This window comes from Austrofundulus limnaeus, unplaced genomic scaffold (genome assembly GCF_001266775.1).
Source record: "Austrofundulus limnaeus strain Quisiro unplaced genomic scaffold, Austrofundulus_limnaeus-1.0 Scaffold54, whole genome shotgun sequence".
NCBI classification, from domain to species: Eukaryota; Metazoa; Chordata; class Actinopteri; order Cyprinodontiformes; family Rivulidae; genus Austrofundulus; species Austrofundulus limnaeus.
This window is the reverse complement of record NW_013952456.1, coordinates 2,333,172-2,356,231: the sequence shown is the minus strand read 5'-3', so window position 1 is coordinate 2,356,231 and position 23,060 is coordinate 2,333,172. Positions and strand designations below refer to the sequence as shown.

At 38.2% G+C, this 23,060-nt stretch overlaps 1 protein-coding gene across 1 annotated transcript in view; it reads left to right on the top strand.

Annotated features, from left to right (window-relative positions):
- LOC106517946 (pyruvate carboxylase, mitochondrial) overlaps positions 1–23,060 on the top strand; it is a 382,167-nt gene that overhangs the window by 21,220 nt on the left and 337,887 nt on the right. Inside the window, exons 5-9 of the mRNA XM_014008998.1 lie at positions 436–601; positions 768–913; positions 10,516–10,633; positions 13,875–13,942; positions 15,369–15,452. Of these exons, the coding sequence (XP_013864452.1) occupies positions 436–601; positions 768–913; positions 10,516–10,633; positions 13,875–13,942; positions 15,369–15,452 (582 nt within the window). The remainder of the gene's footprint in view (positions 1–435; positions 602–767; positions 914–10,515; positions 10,634–13,874; positions 13,943–15,368; positions 15,453–23,060) is intronic.

Sequence of the window (23,060 nt, the reverse complement as noted above, 5' to 3'; positions counted from 1 at the left end):
TCGTATTGTTGAACTTTCTTTTTTCTTTTTGATCAAAGTCTTTTTATTATTTTTTTTAACACAAACTACAGAAAAAACAAACTAATTTGTTGAGCTTTCTTTTATGTCTCTTGGAAAATATGCAAACCTTGACCTTCATGCACAGGTTTTTATCCYGGATATCACATCTTATTAATCACGATTAGACTCTGGTTTACTTTTCCTTATATTGTCTTCTGTATATTTTTTGTTAGTGTGTGTATGTGGGTTTTTAAAAATAGAAAATGAAAATAAAAAATAAAAAACTTGAACAAATTTGTCTGGTACACTGCATTTTCACATCTTAATAAAAGAGCTAATGAGCTACTTGTTTTTCAAAACTCTTAATTTCTGTTTTCACACAAGCTCTGCTTCACATTTAATCTGACCAATTGCTGCATCTTTAATCCCTCGTAGGACAATAAAGTGGACGCCATTCACCCCGGCTATGGTTTCCTCTCGGAGCGGTCAGACTTTGCTCAGGCCTGTGCAGATGCAGGAGTGAGGTTCATCGGGCCGAGCCCAGAAACCGTCCGCAAGATGGGAGACAAGGTGGAGGCTCGCTCCCTGGCCATCAGCGCAGGTAAGAGGAGTGTTGAACTGATGTCAAAGAGGAAACTTTCTTTTAGTCCATCAGTTCGCCATGTGAAATGTTTTGATGCATGCGAAACGAGGTAAATCACGCATTTGTTTCCACAAATCTAATCTGGTATAAAACCACACTTCTCACTTCCCCTGCTTCTGTGAAGGCGTGCCCGTGGTCCCAGGAACAGACGCTCCCATCGCCAGCCTACAGGAGGCTCAAGCATTCGCACAAACATACGGTTTCCCCATCATCTTCAAAGCAGCGTACGGAGGCGGCGGCCGAGGCATGAGAGTGGTTCGAGAGTACGAGGTGAGCTCTTTAGATTTAAAATACGCGGGAACGTCCCGCTCTCACAGCCTCCTTGTCTTTATAAAAGAAAACAGTTTGTTTTTCCACATTCAGTAATTTTAAGGTTTTTCTCGAATTAGATTGCTTGAAATTTACAACCCGGTCATTTACCTTCAAGCTGTCAATCACACGGCGTGTTTGCTTGGAAAGTGTCACTTAGAGCGACTGATTACAGAGATTGAGTCTCGATCGTTTCCATCAATTTAACTTTATTAGAAAGTGTCTGACGAGTCGCGGCRAGGGGCTCCAAATTCATACGGGTGTAGAAAGAGATTTTAAATCCCTTCTCATGCGTAAACACCCTGGATTCATTAAATTTGGAACTTTTTAATGTGAAAAATTCTCAAAACAAAACAAATTTATATGATCAGGTGGTTTTCTGTGAGCCAGTGATTTAAAAATCTTTAATAAAATGTCACCAGTGAATATACTTGTCACAAAAAGCTGATTATTTCTTTGTTGTAATAATGCTTCTTGGTAATAAATCTTATAATGTGGGAAAGCCTGTTAATTTCCTTTTTTTGAATGGTGCCACATTTGTAAGGAACATGCATTTGTAAAATGAGCAGTAGAGCTGAGGATGTGGGTTGTGCACATGAAAGTTTTGCCAAATCTCTGCCAAAAAGCTTATTTTTCTGTTGCTGTTTTGAACTTCTGGTACCCCCAGGTGCCGCCAATCAGGTGCCTGGTTTGAGTTTTATTACCAAGTAGCATTGTTAGAACAAAGAGAAAATCTACCAAATATAAATTTCTTTGAAGTGAAGTTACAGTTTCAGGACTTTATTTAAGACACCAATTTTAAGATTTTTCTGTCTATTGAATTCAGCAGTTACGAAAGTTGAGACCCTGATGTTGGTTAGAAAATACTAGATTTGAGTTCTCGAGTTTATCTCCAGAAAAAAAGTATGTAAAATTGTGCATTATGTAAATAAAACCAGAACAGTTTTTTTTTTTTGGAAACTGGAGACACCGTGTCCTCTACTAAAAAGGCCCATTTAGTGTGTAATCAGCGCGCCAATTCAAAATGCCTGCCTTTCTGTTGGTATAGGGGTGCATTAGCGCTTATTGCATGAGCAGCTTAGATATTTGGAAAAGAGTAGGCCTGTAGCGTTAATCTCACGATACGATATTCGATATTCTGTTCACAATAAGATATATATCACGATATTCAGCGAACGATGCAATTYGATTTTCTGAACGATTTTAGAGGGACAGAGTGATTTTGGTGACATTTTGTGACTGTTCCATAGACTTGGATTAATTGAAATGAAAACTGACTCAAAGCACCAACTACACAATACCTGGCTCTGACTGGACAGAGACCTAGTCTACAGCTGGACAAAATTAATCAAAGATGTGGTGAGACAATTAGTTTTCTTTAATTAACAGTGCAAACTGTAGCTGACAAGCCTAAATATTTGGTTCCATCCAGGTAACTTTGGCCAATAAAGAGCAAATTTTCCCAAATCTTCAGGATTTGTTGTTTATGATGAGAGGAATTAACACAGTTAAAGATTTGGAGGTAAATTATTTTGTTCCCATGTTACAGAGGGGGAACAGATTATTTTGTGTTTGGTGGCTGACTGATAAATAGTGAGGCTAAAGAGAACATGAGAAAAGTTGGAAAAGGACTGATAAGGACTCATTCTGTGATTAAAAAAGGGCCAGGTTTTATTTATTTATTAATTTTAAGTTTTTTTTTAACAGCAGCTGATGATTAAACTGAAAGTTACCTTGACAAGATTATGTGTGTCCTTTTAACGAGAAATTAATCAGAAGTGCTGTGAAAATGGTCAGATCTGCCTCTCTGGCTGCAGTGTGCCCTCCAGACACAGGGGGGACAGATTTTCACAGGGGAACTGAATTTCGCACAACACCCCCTAAGCTCGAGGCGCTAAACACATGCCTGCCTGCCTGCCTGCCTTCCGTAACGTGACGGCTGACTAAAGTCGGAAAAAAGAGCGCCCTGGACGAGACTCTTCAATTTGGCTTAAAATACAGACATTCTGACTAATAAGGGAATGTTGGTAACCTTATCTCAGCTTAGAAGGCAGAGGGTGTCGACCTTTTCTGCTCCGATTCAGCTATCGGTGCATGAAGCTAATGTTTACTTACCATGCTAATGCTACCGTTACTCTCTGGCTCCTTAGGAGTAGAGGAGCCAAATGGCTGGCTCACTGCTGCCAACTAGTGGTCAGAGGCTGAACTACAACATTAAAATAAACAATTGGCAGGAAAGTTGACATTTTAAACCTTAATTAAAAATCGATTCTGGGCTTTAGAAAATCGATACATTATCGGGAAATGAAATATTGATATATATCGGTGTGTCAATATTTTCCTACACCCTTAATCAAGATGGACAAGTTTCAGAACATATGCTCCTTTCTACATGTTTTTTAAGACTATTTTTCCCCAAACTAAGTCGTGCTTGAAAAATAGTAAAACAAAGGTCATACTTTTCCAAATTTCTCAAGCTTGTGTAGAAATTGTAGTACTATGAGTTTGTTGGTTGTTACTGTCCACCTCTTTCTCCCTTCAGCTGTACATGAAGGCAACCGTTTGTGCTGAAGAGATGAAGGAAGGAAAAAAAGCTTTGGCTCTTTTTGTTTGTTTTTGTCTCCTCTAGCTGCCAGCGAGTCCTCGGTCTTGTTTGGTCTGTGACTCTGTTCAGGTGGATGATAATGCCCCAAGTCTCCCAGCAGACCCATGTATTGACAAATGATCAGCGTTATAAAACCGTTTGTGGCTTTGATGTTTTCTGATTAGTATGTTTTAATACAGTTTAAAATGCACCAAAGCTTTCACCTCAACAGATTTTCATTCAGCATAAACGGTCTTTAGGGGAAAAGCTTGTGAAAAATTTCGACTGGATGAAAGAAAAGTCTCAACCACAAGTTATTGATATCTGAAAACGGACCAAAGGCAGGCCTTTAAAAGAGACTAATGGCCAAATAAAACCAATAAAGATCGTACAAATTATTCTTTATTGGACGATTCTGTCACACACRTGTGTCTCAGTTGGAAAATGAGTTCCCTCAGGCCTGCAGAGTTACCCTTTATTTTAGTGTCAACCTGATGGTGAGTTAGTTGGTTTTTTTGTATCGGTGTTATTGATTCTTTGGAGGGCAGTGTGGAGTTTCTGTCCGACTGTATAAATCCAGCTTCTGTAGATTTCTGTCTCTGAGGTCTGAGGTCTGAGGTGAGGACAGTTATCAGATCTACAAAGAGATCTCTGCCTCTTAAACTGTTCCTGGTTTGAACAGATGATCATTTCTACAGCAGGTCACTGGGAACTCATTCATATTATTACCTCCTGTCCTTGTGCACTCTGAGATAACTGTTTGCTGCGTTTATATAAATTCTGCTTTTAACTTCACGACTCAAAGCCACTCTATAAATTTCATAATTTCTGTTTGAACTTAATAGATTTATCTACATTTTCAATTGCGTGTTTGTGATCAGGCTGCTGATAGCCTGGCCCTTTCTTCCTACGCAGTTCCACTCAATTAGAGTTTCCCTTCACTGCTCCATCTGGGATTTCTCCCACAGACAAGGATTTCCCCGGGAGCCTTTCAGTTGGGCCAATCAGAGAACAGAAGGAGTTTTGAATGACGATGTCGACTTTCTGCGCAGTGTCCATCTGTAGTTTTTTTCAACAATGGTAGCAGAGGAAGTGAATGAAGCCAGTTCGTGTTGATAAGACTTCCAAATTAAATTAAATTTGTCTGACAAAGCCTGCAGCACTCATTTACAGCTGTCTCGTTCAGCTTGGTACTTTGCTCCTCTCAGGCGGTTCTACTCTGTTCTAGGTGATTTTCCACAGTAACTTGTGTCCCCGCTCTGTGGGGGTAACTAGTTAACATTTGAAACGAACATGCACAAAGGACACATCGGTACAAACTTTAAAAAGAAAAAGCACAGTTTCACAAGCGAGATGTGTCCCACAAATTATGTTCAATATCTCATTAAATGCATGAAGCACTCACCGTCTGCAGATGTCTCTGAAGTTTGTGAAGAGTCCAGTCTACAGCAGGGTTGTTCACAGCGCAAGCTATTTCCGGTTAGTCTCTTAGCCTAGCCTCCTTCTCAGTGGAGCTGTCGCACTGCGTACGTCGCGGCCAACTGTTAGCGATTTGGTAAATCAGATCCGATCATTTTAAACTTCAACAGAGGCCACGCCTCCAGCAAGCAATCGCTTCTCAATAGCCGAGAGTCCAGACCCTCGTACGAAGCAAAGCGAAGGACAAGGCTCTGGTTTTAACCAGGCTAGGTTGCTGAGGGTCCAAGAAGGAAACCCAGACCTCCCTTTCGGGGAAAAAAATATCCCTCCAGCAGGTTTCGGGAATCTCTTCCCAGTGAGAAATTCCTCAAAAGCCCTGCAAAGGTTCTAGCAGGCATCATAAATTCCACAAGAAGGGGTGTTTTCAGTCACTAAAGGCCCCCACATACTCGGGCGCACTTCGCTCCGCGTGGACTCGAGGTGGACTCAGTGCAGACTTGAAGCGGCCATCCACCTCTGTGCAGAGATCAATTTTTTACATCCACGTACGCGGTGTCACACAATAAACTGCCTGACSAGTACTGTTTTTAGATGTGATACCAAACAAATAAAGTTGAGAATCGGTGTCATTTGTGGACGAATGGAGTCAAATTTTGAAGAGCGTCTCATGGAGGAGMTTATAAAACTTTATGATGTATCRATGAAGGAATCTAAAGACTTTCAGCGAGCAACAAATTCGTGGGAGGAAATAGCTTAGATCCTGGGTAAGATAGTTCTTTTGTTGCTTTAAGGCGAAAATGCAAACTGTCTGTTCCTCCTCATCCTTGACATCATGACTGAAATCATGAGAAATTAAAGAATTTCAGGCGGTCCGTACGCTCGAGTATGAAGTCTCAACCGTTTGCAGACAATATGCGCGGAGTCCTCATGGATCGCACACAGTAGTGTTGTAGTCAAGACCACCTAACCTGAGACCAAGGCAAGACCACATTGTCTCGAGACTGAGACAAGACTAAGACTTTTAGGGTTTGGACCAAGTCCAGACCAAGACCAAGGGAGGGCGAGACCGAGACAAGACCAAGACCAGATAAAAAAGTGTCTTAAAAGATGAAGTATTCTGWACTCATGTACAGTAAGGGAAAAAGTATTGTCTCTCATAGTTGAGGTCTAATTATGATGTTATTCACAGGCCTCTCATCTTTTTAAGTGGGAGAACTTGAACTATTGGTGCCGACTAACTACTTTTTTTCCCCCCACTGTAGCTAACTTAATATGTAGAGCTAATATTGACAAACTCTGTGTGTGAGGGCAGAGGAAAGAATTTTTCTAGAGGCAGATTGTTAAAGTTAGTGACGGTAAAAGTTTAAAGTTGTCCCATCATCTCTGAAAGTGAAGCACTGCTGAATTTACACGTTGCTGTACTCTTTCTCCTGGTTGTTGTTGTTGTTTTACAATATGATTTATGAATAATGTAGCCAAATTTTTTACTTAAAAATTTGAAGACATCCTTTACCACTCCCAGAGAACCATGGTTCACTTTCCTGGAGTGCTGCGTGCAAGTGACGGGGGGTGGGGATGGGTGACAGCCGGTAACAAAATACATAAATAGCAACGAGTCAGGTTTGGATTTGAATCAGTAGCTACATTGTAAATCCAAAGAAAGCAAGATTGTTAACAAATAAATTGGACAATAATCTGGCTATTTAGTGATATTTCCACTGTTGTGGTCTTCACTGGTCTTGAAATAAAATTCCGAGTCCTCAATATCCAGACCATCAAAAACTGGTCGGTTTCAAGTACTACACTAGCACACAGTACGCCCGAGTATGTGGGAGCCTTAAGTGGGAGCCTCTTGGTGTGTGCATATGTTCCAAACACGATAAACTCTGCCCACACACAAAGAAGCTCTGCCTATATTCTAAAGAAACTCCCCGATGGYCTGCAGAGCCCCACTTCTAATCATTTAACAATGCAGTTTGTTGAATCTTCCTACTTCTAAAATAATTGTTGCATAAAGCCTTTTTTTAAATTTTCTTACCGTTACAGCGCAGTCCTCCCGTTCCCCTAACGTCGAGTAAACCTGTGACCCCTGAGACGTTTGTCATGGTGTGGTCGGTGTCAGACACATGGTGGTGCAGGGCTTATATTCACTGATCCATTGAACTGGCAGCGCCGTGTCGTTGCCTCTCCAGCCTCCCAAGTCATGAACTGGTGGAAAGAACAACCTTCCCTGGGTTCTAGCACGGTCTAATTAATTAGTTGTTTGACATTTCTTGTTATTCGGCCGAGTCACAGGGGTCTCTGTGGCGAGCGCAGATACGTAACGAGGAAATTGTGAAGAGATTTCTCTGTCCTGCCGGGGCCTGAAGCAACAATGTGTAGGTTGACTCTACATTCGTTAAGGCAGGTAATTGGCATGCTGAGATAAGTACGAGCTTAGCAGCTCATTATTATAGGACAAGATGTATATTGTCCACTGATAGGAGGCAGACTGATTCTTCATGCTTTTTTGTTTGATGCACTTTCTGGGGGGAAAAAAGAGAGGCACACATCAAATGCTTCAAAGCTCTAGTGGCAAAAACATAAATAAATAAATAAATAAATAAAAAAGAGGGCTTGATTGAACTGATGTGAGAATCACTAATGGGAATTCTCCAAATTTTAGTCTGTCAAAACTCCTGTCATCTGAGAAACAACAGGTTTGCAAATTGGTTTGACAACTTTTCAAAGCCTGTTACCTTTTTTTTAAATTCAGTTTTGTCAGATGCTGTGACTCAGACTGTTTTTGTCACTTTATATTTTGAATCAAGGTTTAATATTTTGCTTACATGTTGTAGAGCACATCAGTCGTGGTTTTAGACGTTCACTGCATCACTGTAATCATAAATTTATTTTATAGACGAACCTGCAGGAATGTTGGTTCAGATGGTCTTTGATGCAGTGAAAATTAGGGCTGCATGATATTAGAAAAAAATTGGCAAAAATTAACCCTGTAATATATATATTATGGCATCAGTTTAGGTTCTGCTGCAATCTTGTTAATAATGAACCTGTTTTCTGTATTTGTACTTTTACCCTTTTTTACTTTAACTTTATTTTTTTATTGTGACTACATGTTTCCTTCTATCATGTGCCAACATGAATTGTGTTTTACCACCTAACATGTCTGTCTGTCAGGCTGTGCCTCAGTTCGTGGGTTGCAGCTGACGTTGCCCCCCTTGTGTCACTGCCCTGCGCCATAGGCTGTCCCAATTCTTAGGCGTCTACAAACGCGGCCGACAAAAACATAGGCTGCATCTGAGTATCCTACTTGGCCGACTATATCCCAGAATTCATTGTGCGGTCAGCAAATTAAACTGAAAAACAATGACAGGTTAATAAATTTTTTTTTACAGCGGAGTTTGGAAATTTAACACGTGGACCAAAAAATGTAAGTGAAGCGACTCAGCTGAAGAAAGTTTTCTTGCAATGAGATGTTAAATAAAATATACTATAGCAGTATGCAGTACAGTATACTTATACTGAAGCTAAACTCAAATTATTGCCTTTTTTATTTATTTGTAACTTTTTTCTATTAAAACTTAATTTTATGAAGTTATACGTTGAAAAAAACAACTGAAGCGTTGTGATATAAAACATATCACCATGATAATGAGGCAGCGCAAGGTCACACAATGTCTTCTGTGGACTAGATCAGTGGTTCCCAAAGTTGGGGGTCGGGACCCACAGTGGGCTCCTGAAACATCAAGGTGGGGTCCTGAAAATATCTTTTGAATTAATTACACAAAAAATGACAAGAATTTTTTTCCTTTGTTTTTACAAAAGAATAACATTACTTAAAATGGACAAAAATAGTATAATAAATATTGTTACTATGCTCTTCTTTGTTTGACRTGAAAATTAAATCAAATGTTTATCAATTGACAACAGCTGGGGACTCAGGTCTCTGCTGCTGGGATTTTGTGGGTCAAAATCTGAAAAGTTTGGGAAAAATTGGACTAGACCGTCACATTTCTGCCATTTTATGCAGCTGACGCGAGTGGCCTACGGCCCACATACTGTCAGCCGCGGTCCACGTCGGCTCAACCCATGAAGTGAGGCACAGCCTTAGTTTTTGTTTCTGCTACGCTTTAATATTAGCATTCATGCTAACTTTATTTTACCCCTCTTCCTCCAGTTCTCTGCACATTTGCTCGTGAATTCTCAGACACTTCTTTTAAAAATGTTACGTTATTGTCCTAGAAGTTTTGCAACAAAATAAATTTTGACAAAAGGCAACCTGTCAAAATAAAAGCCCGTGACCGTTTAGTGCAGTGACTCGTGATTTAATGGTTTAGTCTCTAGTTAAAACGTTGATCTAATTTGTCTCCTACATCGCAGGACCTGCAACGTGACTACAGTACACATATACGGCGATGACTGTTCAAATGATATATCATGTAGCTCTAATGAAAATTGACAATTTGTTTAGATTTTCAATTTTTATTTAAAAAAAAGTGTGTGTTACAGCCTTTAATTTTCAGTTAAAAGAAGCTGAATCCTCTGAATATGGATAAATAACCCGAAGCTCAATGTTTGGATTCAACATTTGTCCTGAAATAAATCCAAAAATATTCATTTTTATCACCCACATTCCTGGTTTTGCCATCATGTTCCTCTCTGAGTGTTAGCACAATATCTCTAATGAATTTCGATGAAACTTTCAGGATGTAAACCAGAATTTTGCTCAGTATGTGACTTAGGACTGATTCAGTTGTCATTAGGACCTGATGCATTGTGGACCGGCTCACATGTTCAGAAGAAACCAGTCAATTTTTCTCCACTAATTGGAGGACGAGGTGTTCCGGAAAAGCCAGATTTATGCTGATAATTACGAGTACTGCGTGCATAATTTGAGTAAAATGCCACAGTTGAAGAGACTGGAAGCTTTAAAGTGAATTGTTGCTGCTAAATGTCGTCCACTCCCTTTTTAACGGTCGTTATTTAATTTGATCAGATGTAGAACAGGCGCTGACATTTAAAGTAAACTTGCGGTTAGAAAATTTCTGGTAAAGCTGTGAAATCTGCAGTCGCTTCCTTTTTTWAAAAAAAATATCTTTGCACGGGTTTCAGAGAAAATAAGACGGGGAGGAACGCAGTTCAGCTTTAAGCGGCGCTRACGTGGTCGGTTGCCTTAGCAGCCTGATGGTTTCACCTCCGGCAGCATCTTTTTCTCAAGGCTACGAGATGACATCTGAGGATGAGCTGGAGTTTGTTCTCCCGAAGCTCTGGAAGGGGCAGCATGGTGTTGAGTCAGTGTCKCTCCCCTCKCCGCYGCAGACTGGGTGACATGTCTCAGGCTGATAAACAGATTGAGCCATGACCTTCAACATGTTGGGCTGTGATCCACCACAGATAATGTGTAGAATTCAGCTCCCTGAGGGCTGCTGAACATGTGTGTTGAAAGAAATGTGGATGTCGGAGATGAAGTTTTAAAAATAAAATGAATGTAATTCACACATCTCTGCTGTGACTCGCTTATGCTGCATGAATTGAAACAGATTTTTTATTTGTTTGTCAGGAACTGGAGGAGAACTACCAGCGGGCGTACTCCGAGGCCCTGACTGCTTTTGGGAATGGAGCTCTGTTCGTAGAGAAGTTCATTGAAAAGCCAAGACACATAGAAGTACAGATCCTTGGTGAGTTCACTCCACTGCTTCTGTTTTTTTTTTTCTTTAACGGTTTCCTTTAACTGATTTGAGTTTTTGAAGGGTAAGTTGGTGGAGCAGTGGTTAGCCTTCCTGCCTGTGATCTTATTGTGTGGAGTTTGTTACAGTACTCCAGTTTCCTCCTACAGACTCAAAAGATTCATGTTCAGTTAGGGCTGGGCAGTATGACCTCAAATTCATATCACGGTATAAATTGAATCCCTTTACTGTAACAGTATGTATCGCGGTAGAAAACGATCATAAAAAGCAAAGATAATGTAATTTTTAGAGCTTTTATTTTGCAGAAAACTGTAATTATAATCAAATCCAGCTTTTTTTGCTGTAGTGCAAATGAACATAACAGAAGTACAAAAGAACGTTTTCTATAAATTGCAAAACGGTTTCAACAACAAAAACATTTCTCAAATTTTCAACAATATCAAAATAAAGTGCCTGTTATAACCAGTACTTCAAGTAAAATTACTCATTTAGACATAAAAAGTTCAATGTTGCCTAAAATGTTAGTGTGACAGGACCTTAAGGGGCTTAAGCTGCACATAGTCCTGTCATAAAACAATTTCAGATAACTGGAATGTAAGTGTGGTGAAGCCAAATAAATGTAATATCTGCCTGCCATACATTGAGCTTCTGCCTGTTGAACTTATCAGCTGCTGCTCATCATCAGAGCAGAAGACAACTTTATATTAGCAAGATGGATTTATGACTGAACGTCCACCTATTTTTTTTTATCATCTCTGTGGGTAACAATACATAAAAAACAAGATGTTTTTTCTCAGAAAACTTGCGTGTCCACTTGCTCAGTTGTCTCTGCACTCACAGCCATGTTGACACAGGTGCGATGACGTAACTGACGACAGGACGGTAGAGTAAATTTCTACCGTAGGCCAACTTCATATCGTTTTTAGTCTACTGAATATAATGCACAGCCCTAAGTTGGGTGTGACGTCACGCTTATTTATAGACATTATCTGCCGCTCTCTCAAAGTCGCGTGGATTATACGGAGATTCGATGTTCATATWGTAAAAATTTCCAGAGCGAATTTAGTCACTTTAGGAATCACAGGAAAGTTCAGTTGAAAGGTTGGCTGGAGGGTCGAGGTCTTCGACAGACTTGAAGCGACTGGAATTACGTTACCTTGTAGCTTAGCTTGTGGCATCTATCATTTGTGTCTGTGTGTATTTTTATTACTCGAGCCACTGCTTCTGCATCATTAAACTTAGTGGTGATGTTTAAAATTTGTGCAAGTATAATACTGTATCACCTTATGTGTGCCTGACTGCAGTAGATCACTATATGAGGCTAGCATGGATGCTAAGAGTACAGCTAGCAGTGCAGTAAAAACGATGTTTACTGAACCTGTTTAGAGACATTAAGTGCAGAAATAGGATCCGGGTGGTCCGGTGTTGGTCTTTTACCTCAGATAAAATGTTTGGAGCAGACGATAAGTCCATAGTTCCAGTCAAACTCAGCTCGTCCCTTTTTCTCTAATCCAGCTGTTAGCCTAGCATCTTAGCTTGGGGAAAGTGGCAAAAATATTCCTTCCTTGTTGGGATGATGGCTGTATCCTGAGTCACAGTTATGAGAACCATAGCACAGTGTTTTGTGGTCCTCCTGGTGGATTTCGATGCTGTTTTTCAGATTTTATTGAAGTTTAAACCTCTCACTGTGATTGAAACCAATGTAGCCGCTACCAGAGATCGTATGCTCACTGATGGTGTTTGGACTTAGTCACGTAACTGTGTTTAAAATAACCAGAGTGGAAATCACCATTGGTAACTCTGAATTGTCACAAAAGCTGAGAACATGAATGGGTTCCTGTCCTGTTTGTCTCTGTGATGGACTTGCGACCTGTCCAGGGTTGACCCCGCCTCTCACACAATAACAACTTGACGTCCATCAACTCCACTGAAACCCTGAATGGAAAAGTGTTTAAAGATAATGGATGGATGATTTGAGTTTCATTATTTTAAAACTAAAATAAAAGCAAGAGAAATAGCTGATGTGGGAAATGATCCATATTTTTTTCCACTCTTGGTAAACTCGACACTGACCACACACACTCAGAGCAGAAACTCAACACCAACATTTACAGGAAGCTTGTCTCCACTTTGAGTTTATATTAAACTTCATCACTGAATGGGCATTTATTTTACATGGTGCCATGCTCAGTGAGTGCTTTTGGTTTGGAATTATTTCAAAATTCAAATTAATTTTTTATTTTTATCCAACATATGTGCTTCATTTGATTTATTTATTCCCCTTTTCTCTTTTTTTCTTAAATACCCAAGCAGTTTTGTTTTCTAGCGTTTTTTATTTAACTGTAAGTCAGTTTGTGTGTTATGTTGGTCTGATGACTTATAAATGATTTGATTCAGTGGTTCTGAAAGCTGTGGTAAGCACCCCCACTCCTGGTCATAAAACACCAAGTGAGGGTCCTCAGATCATTGAAAATAAAAATTGGATTTGAAAACCATCTAATGGCATTGTTATAAATGTGACATTAATTGGTAAAACTGGTGATTATTACTACTGTTTGTCAGTTATGCTTCTAGAAAAATTTGGAAATAAAACTAAACAAGATATTGGGATTTTAAATTTTTTGCTTTTCTTATTCATATTCACAAACTGTTAGAATGACACAAACATGTTTACTTCTATTGGATTCTGGAAGCTGCTGCTGTCATTCCTGATTTAGAAAGAAAACAAGTATTTGGTTCATTTGTCAGTTTCTTTACCTGTAAAAACCCTGGGTAATGTACATTTTATTTTACTTTATAATCATTTGAACTATAGCTGAGTTGTATCAGGATCTGCTCTGCTGAGACTAGCCTTTAGCTCGTCAATTTGCTCAGAATTAATCTTGATTTCTCCAAGCCCGGTTTCACTGCCCAATCGTTAATTTATTCACCTTTTTTAATAATCAGAATCATAACTACTGAAGTGTGAACTCGAAGTACAACAGGGAACTCTTTTACCATAATGGAAACCAAATTGTCTTTTTGAAGTTTTATTACTAAGATGGGATAAAAATGTACAGAATGATGAATTAAAAATGGGAAGAAACAATAACACTACAATCTACAACAGGTAAGATGATATCGGTCATACTCTTTCCACAGAACCCCACTTAAAATGACCCAAACTGTTGCTTTAAATTAAATAAACTCAATCTAATTTTTTTAAACCTTACCTGTTTGTGTCTCTCCTCAGGTGATAAATATGGGAATGTGATCCACCTGTACGAGAGAGACTGCTCCATTCAGAGACGACACCAGAAGGTGAAGGCCTGGATTTAAACCGGTGTTTTCTGTGATAAAATGAGAGCCAAACAACTGCTGAAACTGAGATTTTAAAACTAAAAGAAGCAGAACACCAACTAGAAGCCAAACAAATGTTAAATGGTTTGTAAAAGAAGCAAAAGCTCRTTGACTGTTAGCTGTTGGTTAAGTAATGAAGCAAAGACCACAAGCAGGAAATATTCTTGCAACCTCTGCTGTTTGCTTTTTTTAAAACGAATGGGTAAAAAATTAACTGCATCAAATCACTTGGTTTTATTTTTAATTTTTTTCTGGTAGGTGGTTGATTTATCTTTATATAGACATTTATTAAGATCGTTTGCACTGTAACATTAATATAGCATCTAATTGTCAGAATAACAAATGGTTTAATACCAGATTAAAGGGACAATAAAATTACTCCTGTAATTGTAGCTCGCTGTAACAAAGCTCTCACCGTTGATATTTTATTAAGCGCTGTCACCTCAAAGCAGTTTTAATCGGGCGTTCTCATCACTTTCATCCTTCCACTTTAATCAAATTATAAATGATAATCATTTTAGTGGGGCTGTTTACGCTGAAGCTGCTGGGTTTTGATTTAGTTAATCTGCCTCCCCTTCTGATCTGATCCTTTTTTATTTTTTGAGCAACAATAAGTGTTTGAAATGGATTTGGGACGGTTCGGGGGTGGTGCAGCGAGGTCTCTAAGTGCTATTCAGGATCTGAGTTGGATCTTATTTTGGGATTTAATTTCCTACATGAGATTATGATTTTTTTTTTTATTATCAGAACTGTATTTTTAAAATGTTTTGAATTCTCAAAGTGGTCGATTTGTGTCTGACAGATCTGATAAAAGGTCTGAAGTTACAAATAAAACAAGTGGTTTAAAAAATTTGGAAATGTTGTGGGTCAAATAAAGGGAAACTACGACAAAATATGATTATTTACTAAATGCTGGTTGGTAAAATGGTTCTTTTACTGTCTTTTCATTTGCAAACTGGGGGAAATTAAGTGATTTGGGTGGACAGTAACAAACAAGTCCATTTAGCATAAACAAGAACCTAAATGGCAGCTTTGTGGTTGGGGGGAAAAAGCTTTCTGGTAATGAACCAACAATTATTTTCCAACTGTGGTTTTTCTGTGGCTCCATGCAACCTTTTAGCATCTTTCTACTCATTGCTGGGCTTTTTATTGGCCACAATTTTTTAATGTTTTACCGCTCTCACCACCAAAAAACTACAATCTAATGAAGGCATTTACACCTGATGCGTTTAAAAAGCAGTTTTTATTCAGCAGATATCCAAAACAGACATTTAGTTGTAGCAAAAATGTTCATTACCAAACTGTTACAACTAGTCAGTGTTTTATCTGTAACCAGCTTGAGTTTTAATTTTCAGTATTATGTATTAAGGTCTTGTTGGTTTTTCAGGTTGTGGAGATTGCACCTGCCTTCCAGCTGGACCCTCACCTGAGAGACAGACTTCACGCTGATGCCGTTAACCTCGCCAAACAGGTACGATTCACATCAAATATTAGCCTAAATCTGTAAATGTGTGAATCGTTTTTCATAATGGTTTAACCAACTAACACACCCTTTAGGCTTTGGCGACAAGCTAACATGCTAATGCTTATGATGTAGATTAATTTGTTGGTACCTTTCTACTGTTTTGACCAAAAACTTAAAAGCTTTAGTTTTTTCTCATTAGTTCCAGAAACCTTCACCAGAAACTTTAGGCTTGTTGACTTGTATTTTGGTGAATTATATTTGGGCTTTTTGTGTTTGTTTCAGTCTTGGAGCTGTCTGGCTTGTTTTATTTATTAATTTTTTTCCCATGGAGCTTATTGCGATTAAACAATCAGATGATGCGACCAGAAAGTGACAAATCATGAGCTTTAGGGTTCAACTTGAATGCTTTTGGGTACTTTTTCTTTTTGGGTCTTTTCCATCTGTCTGGTCAACCAGGGGTTGCATTTCCTCTTGCGTCCACATCCTGGGATGTTTGCTATATCTTCATGAACCTTTATACTTTTTCAAATGTTAGACATAGATTATGAATTTACATTTTCAGGATGGTATTTAATGATATACAAGGTGAGTCAAAAGTCTCAGGACACCCTTTTGTTTCAGAAATGAAAAATCTCAATACCCCAGCAAGTAATGGGGGAGGGGGGCCTCTCTTTTGTTTGGAACATTGATGCCATTTTAAAAGCCACCATATTGAATTAAAGTCCATTGTTTTCAATGGGAAGGGGGTCATTTACCATATCGGAGAAGACCAGAATTGTCTCAAAATGGATTGCCACAATCAGATGTGTAATATCTCTTGTTTGAACTTTGATTCAATATGGTGGCTTTCAAGATGGCGACCATGTTCTGGACATAACCTAAAAGATAGTCCCCCCTCACCCATTACTTGTTGAGGTAGAGATATTTGACTCACCCTGTATTTTGAAAGTGTAGTCAACAGAAACAACAGCCTTGAAGTTCTTTATGTATTTTAATTTACTCTGAAACACTGCTTATGTAATGAGTAACACTTCTTACTCTATCTGTATGCCTAACATCGTCATACTCCTGCTCTTCTGTCTCCTTCAATTCCTCCATCCTTTACAGAAAGGCAGACATGATGCAGACATGTTGACTAATGGAAAACACGTCTGAAGAGGTTTTAATCTGTCAGGTTTTCACTCCCAATATGCAGCTAAACTGGGTCATTTGTCTGGATACACTGAAGTATTTTAATCGCTGGATGCACGAAACAGATATGTATCAAAAAAATAAAGTATCCATGTGGCAGCAGCCTGATGAGGCAGGTTTTTCACAGGAATGTAGTATTTTTCATGTTGTCGAGGCAGGTGTCAGCGTGTTGAATGTGTAGTCACAGTTTTGACCACTTGTTAAAAAAGGTTGGCAGGTTGGAGGGGGAAAAAAGGCTCACTGGGATTTGACAAGATGTTCTAGGCAAAGACTGAAGCACTGGACTGCACTTAGTCTGAGGAAATTCTGTCCATTTCACTCCATTTATAATGGATTTGCAACACAACAGGACTCTACCCAAAAATTAACACCATTTACCTGTGGTTCATATGAGGGGGAACGTTTGAGCAAACTGCAAACATGAAATTATGTTTAAGTGGTAAAGGATATTATTTTAATGCTTTAACTTTGGCTAAACTCTAAACATCACCTTCCTCGTCTCGTTGCTACAGCTGAGCACCACTAAGAAATAAMGGTGCTCTACCTGGTGTTTCCTGCATTTAAACATTTTAACACCTTTATAACCACTGAAAAGTACTACGTGTACGACTGACTGTGARATAAATACAGAAATACTATTAAAAGGAAGAGAGTTTTACTCAGAGTTGTGCTGAGTAGCTGCCATGTTGAATTCTGAATTTTTCCACTTTCCCACAGGGAATTGCCACTTGATGGGCATTCCAGTTTAAAATTGCGAATTATAAGTGGGAACTTAACACTTCCCAGTACAACTGGGCCTTAGCAAAATTAGCAGGTAAAATTGCAGGAAAATAAAGATTTTACACAGCAAATTTTGTTGGCTACTTTTAAATCCTGTGCACCTCAGTTGTGGGATGTCATAATTTTTGATTAAAATAATTGACATGCATTATGGGAAATGTAGTTTATAGTCAATTCTGGCTTTAAAGCAGCTTATTTTAAGACATTAATACATATTTTGAAGCTGCCATGGGCCTCATAAAATACCGTAGTGGTCCACATTTGGCCTGCGGACCTTCAGTTTGACATGTGCTTTAAGGTATGCTAGTTTCATCATTACTATTGAGACCCCAATTTTAGCATAAAGTTCTCTAGCTTCAGCGTCACTGGCTTGTTGGCTCAGGTCTGACTGCATCAGTTGAAAGTTGAGCCTCGTCACTCAGATTTCCAGAAATGGCCTTTTCGGTTAATGGCCCAGATGACGAATGGGGGAGAGGCGAGAGGGGAGGTGTCAGACACAAGGATGGTGATTTGGCACAGAAATGACCCTGATGGTACTGATGGTGATGTAAGAAAGATGAAAACCAAATGTGGGCCTCAGTTTATGACCTTGCTGTCGTAGCTTTTATCTGTAGTCATCTCACTGCAACATTACCCGAATCATTTTCCTACAGTGACAGACGTTGTCCCGTTAAATATATTTAAGATGAGCAGAGGTAATATCTAAGACTTTTTCATTTTGAAGCAAGAGTTTCTTGGTGATTGATTGCAGATGCAGCGTGGAAACCTCTGCCAGTCGGAGCACATCAGGCTTACATACGTGACACTTCTGCTTGTTTTTATTTTTATTTTTTAGACAACCTGAATTTACTCACGTACAAGGACAAATTTCTGCTCTCACTGTTAACGCCTCCTGTCTGAGCGGGGATTGTGACAGCCCTGGGATTTTTAGGTGGTGTTGAAAGACTTTACAGCAGGGATGTCAAACTCAGTTAAATAAAGGGGCTAAATTCAAAACTTGGTCCAAGCCAAGGGCCAATTTGTGTTTTTATTTATAGATATAATGTAAAATAAATTGTTCTTAAAGAAATACCTTTTTCAAATTGTTTCATGTAGCATTCAGAACATTCATAACAAAAATAAAATCCAATGTTCTCTGCTTATTCAAGATCATCCATCACGTTGGGGTCACCAAATTGTAGGAAACTTATGCGTTCAAAATGGAATCAGAATAAACAGGAATACAACTGGATTTCTTCTTAAAAACTTTATTCTCAATCTTCTGACTCCAATCAGGTTCACAGTAGGGCTGGGCAATGAATCAGATTTTGATCTTGATAATGATTTAAGTTTTCAACTATCATAAAAACATAATGATCGAAGTTGGCAGTTTATACTTGCGCTGCTTTGTGTTGTGAATCCAGTGCCACTGTCGGTACCATGCTGCAGGCTCTTCACACATCCAAAGTTTCACTTTGTCTAATTTTTTCAAAAATCTTAGAAATCCTGAGGGAAACATTATTTAACAGCCATTGTTTATGTTCAATAAATTTATGTTGTCAAAGTGAATGAATAATTTTGTTAAATCTAAGTCTCAATTTAAATCAAAAACAACTTCTTTCTTCTATAATAATGAAATGACTTCATAATGTATCTTTCTTCCTGGTTACACCCCAGGAGGTGGTACCTTTTACATCAGATGTAGAACGTAACTCATTTTTGTTTAGACTAAAGAAAGAACACATGATAAGACACACACCAACTCTTTGTCTGCTTTAACTTAAAGGCTGAAATGGTCAGCATGAATAAAATACAATACTGCATCTAAAATTCAATTAATCGGTTACAAAATTTCCTTCATAACGAATAAAGAAAAGATTAAATTTAGAATTTCATCATTAGCATTTATTTCTTATCTTACTGTCCAACTATTTCATTTGTTATGTGTTACGTACCTTTATCACAATCCATCAAGTCAGGTCACTAAAAATCCAATTATCCATCCATCCATTATCTGTACCATTTTATTCCTTTTCTAGGGTCAYGGGGGTCACTGGTGCTCATATCCAGCAGTCACAGTGAGAGGGGCGGGCTACACCCTGGACAGGTCACAAGTCAATCACAGAAAATCCAATTATTTGACTTTAAATTAAGAAAACAAATGCAGCAAAAGATAACCATAGTTAAAGTTTCATTGTTGCTCTTTCCGCACCAAATTCGAAGATTATTGAAAAATTCGAACTTAATTTTCTTGGCTTGAAAGTTGGCCAGCTGTCATGAGAAGAATGCACTAAATACTTTAAATGTAAAATAGTTTTATGGTTTCTTTTTGTTAAAGTATTCTCTTTTGAGGCCATATAAAATGTTCTCGGTGGCCAGATTTGGCCCGCGGGCCTTAAGTTTGACACATGGAGTATAGCATCATCTGTAAAATGTTGATTTTTGTAGCAATGATTTAATTGGTGTAATTTTTGATGCCAATTTGGTTAAAATTGCTCATTACTTGACTTGAACGTGAGGCTGAATGTTGGGAATGCAAAAAGAACATTTAGTAATTTCATGAATAATTTTAAGCCTTTTTTTGTTGTTGTTGCAGCGACACTTTCTATCAGTGTTTCTGTTCTGCCACAGTACTACCCTTGAGGTTACAGATGGGTAAATCTAGTTTATTTTTGCCCTGGAGGAAATGGTTAAAATGTTGAATTTTGTTTCTGGGTTTGTTCTCAGGAGCTGATGGTAATACAGAAAATGTTGAAGATCAAACCTGCAGCATTTTCAGGTTATCACCAGGGCTCTCACTTTCTATTCGCTTCGTTTTCTTTCTGCCTCTGTCGGTGTCCCCCCCCTCCCCCCCCCCAACTCTTCTGTTTTTGTACTTCCCCACGACGTGTGTTGACTGCATTCCACTTTGAGGGAGTCCCCACAGTGAAGGGTTCCACTTCAGAGCCGTGCTCGGCTCTCAGCAGGTTTCTTTTTCTTTTTTAATCCGCTCCCCTAAGCAGAGCAGCGGATGAACTTTGGCTCTTAGTGTGGATATATTAATCAGCATATACATATTTCACAAGTTGCACATGTTGTGCAGGAGATTGAGATAATGCAAAGTATTTTTCTTGAGTCATGCGGTTCTGTTTTACAGAAATATTGTATTTGAAAAGCAAAAGGTTTGCTTTCTTTTACCGCCCTTCACATGATGGCASAACATGTTGATGCCGTTCAGACTCTTTGGCTCATTTTTGTTATCAATAAAAATAATTTTAAAAAGGAACAAGATATGTGACCCCTAGCATCAAACTGAGGATTAAGTCAAGTTAGATCAAAAATAACGTAAGCACATTTTCAGATTCTTGCTTTTTAAGCTGTTTTTTTTTTCAAACTGGGAGCCTTAAGATATCTAATGTTTTAAATCATAACTCCTAACAAGAACAACTCGTGTTTTTTTTGTCTGAATCTTATATCTAGGTTATTCTAATGAGGAGTCTATCATTTTAAAGAGGAAACCTTAAATATTTAAATATTAAGATTTACCAGCTGGAAAGAAAAGTAAAATAAATGCTAGCTTACAGGGAGAATGAGAAAACTATACAGCAGAGCTATTCAACTAAATTGCTCTGGGGGCCACAGTTGATGCAGGCCAACTGCTCAGGGGCCAAACATCCAGCAAGTGATGTAATTATGTAAATAAACCAAGTATTACAAAGATCTGTTACCATTCATATAGTTTATTTTACTGCATTTAACCATGAATACAACCTACAGAACACTATGTGATGAAAGTAGTAATAATAAAACAAAAATAACACTTTGTCTCCTATTTAACATGAATATTTTGACATCTCTGACTTGCCAAATTTTTAAACCAATTTTATTCTCACTTTCATCATTTTATCTTCAACTGCTTGTAGTTTTAACTGTCTTGGATTTTCATAGAAATGTTTTTACCAGCTTCTAGCGAAGGTTCTGATGTTTCTGTAGATGCCAAACATGTCTGTGTTTAACTAAAAGAACTTMGAGTAATTAAAGTAGAAAACCAGGGGTTTGGGCTGACATGATGAATGAACCAATTGGCGGGCCAAACTTTTGTCACTCGCAGACTAGTTGTGGCCTGCGGGCCACCAGTTGAATAGTGCTGTATGGCTTTTCTGCTCAAAATTATTWTTTTTTGTTTTTTTGCTACTGCTCAAAAGTGTTCAAAACATTATTTTAATATATTTAAACAAACTGTAGATAAAGTATTTATTCATTATATTTTTTACAAAATGCAAACATGACTAGTACACTACAGCAGCCTATTTTTCCTATTTAAACCTTTAATATTTGATTTGACATGATGATAGGTCACGTTTATTCACACAAACATTTAAATGTGGAATAGTTTGTGCAAATGTTGCTGAATAAATGTTGTCAGTAAAGCACCATGCCATCAGAATGATGCTTCCTATATTGTCTGAAGGGTTATAAAATTCTTTCTGCTCATGAAGGAACAACATTTGAAGTGCTTCTGCAACATAAACTCTGTGTGCCGACGCCTCCATGTTTTTGTTTTTTTAGAAGTTATTTCCACGTCTCTATTAGAAGTTTTTAAACTTGCGTGTTTGCATTTTGAAACTCTGGTGCTGCCTGTTTTCATGAAAGGATTTAATTTACCTGTTCTGAATGCAGCTAAATTATGTTTGGCTGTACACTGAAGGCATCATCAGTAATGTAGGACAGGTTGTAACATTTGCCGTGGAGGGATGTTATTGTGTYTAAATGCAGTAAAACAATAGACCTCGTCGTTTTTGTTTTTTTGCATCACTGTGCAGCCGTTTGACAAACATTTTGGTCTTTTTCCAGTAAATCCTGGAGCTATCTTTGTTTCTGTGTTTGGCAGTAAACTCTGGTTCTCCTCTAAAGCCTCAGTCATGTTTGTGCTTTGGCAGAGATTTCTGCTGWGAGAGTGTGAGCAAATGAGAAAATGCAAGTCTATGATCTATGAAGATTATGTCCCTCAAACAGCTCTAATGATTCTGGTTCACCTAATTCTGCAGTTCAAACTTGCTTAAAGTGTGAAGGACACTTTTCCCCAGGATATACCATGAAGAGCAAAGCTATTTATTTATTAGGAACTGTTTCAGTAGCCAAAGAAACTGATCATCTAATTAAAATAAAATCATGTACGACTCCATCACATATTTAGTTTCATGRTAGATTTATCAGTTTAACCTTGAGACGCTTTAAGAAAGGTTCTGCAGCTGCAGTTAATYAGGTGAGTAATGTTGTTGTTGGAGACTTTGTTGCGTTTGTTGAAATTTTGTGCAATTATTTGTATTTTCTGGAAAATATCGCAGCTTAAATGCTTTTAAAACAAAAGCAGATTTAATTTATTACATTAGATTTTTTATTCATTTCTTTAACTTGTTTTTTTCTGTTAAATGAAACTAAACATTAACGTAAACCACATCATATAGTAACCTTGGTTCAGTTGTAGCTGGTCACTGTTAGGGTTCTGAAGTAGAGCTGCAGGATATTAGAAAAAACTGAAATTGCCATTTTTTTACTCTGATGCATATTGCAATATGAAAAAATACATGTTTCAACAGATGACTTCAATAACACTTTAAGCTGTGCTTCCATCTTGTTGATGAACCTGGACCGATCTTTTTTTTTTTTTTGTTTATGATAAGT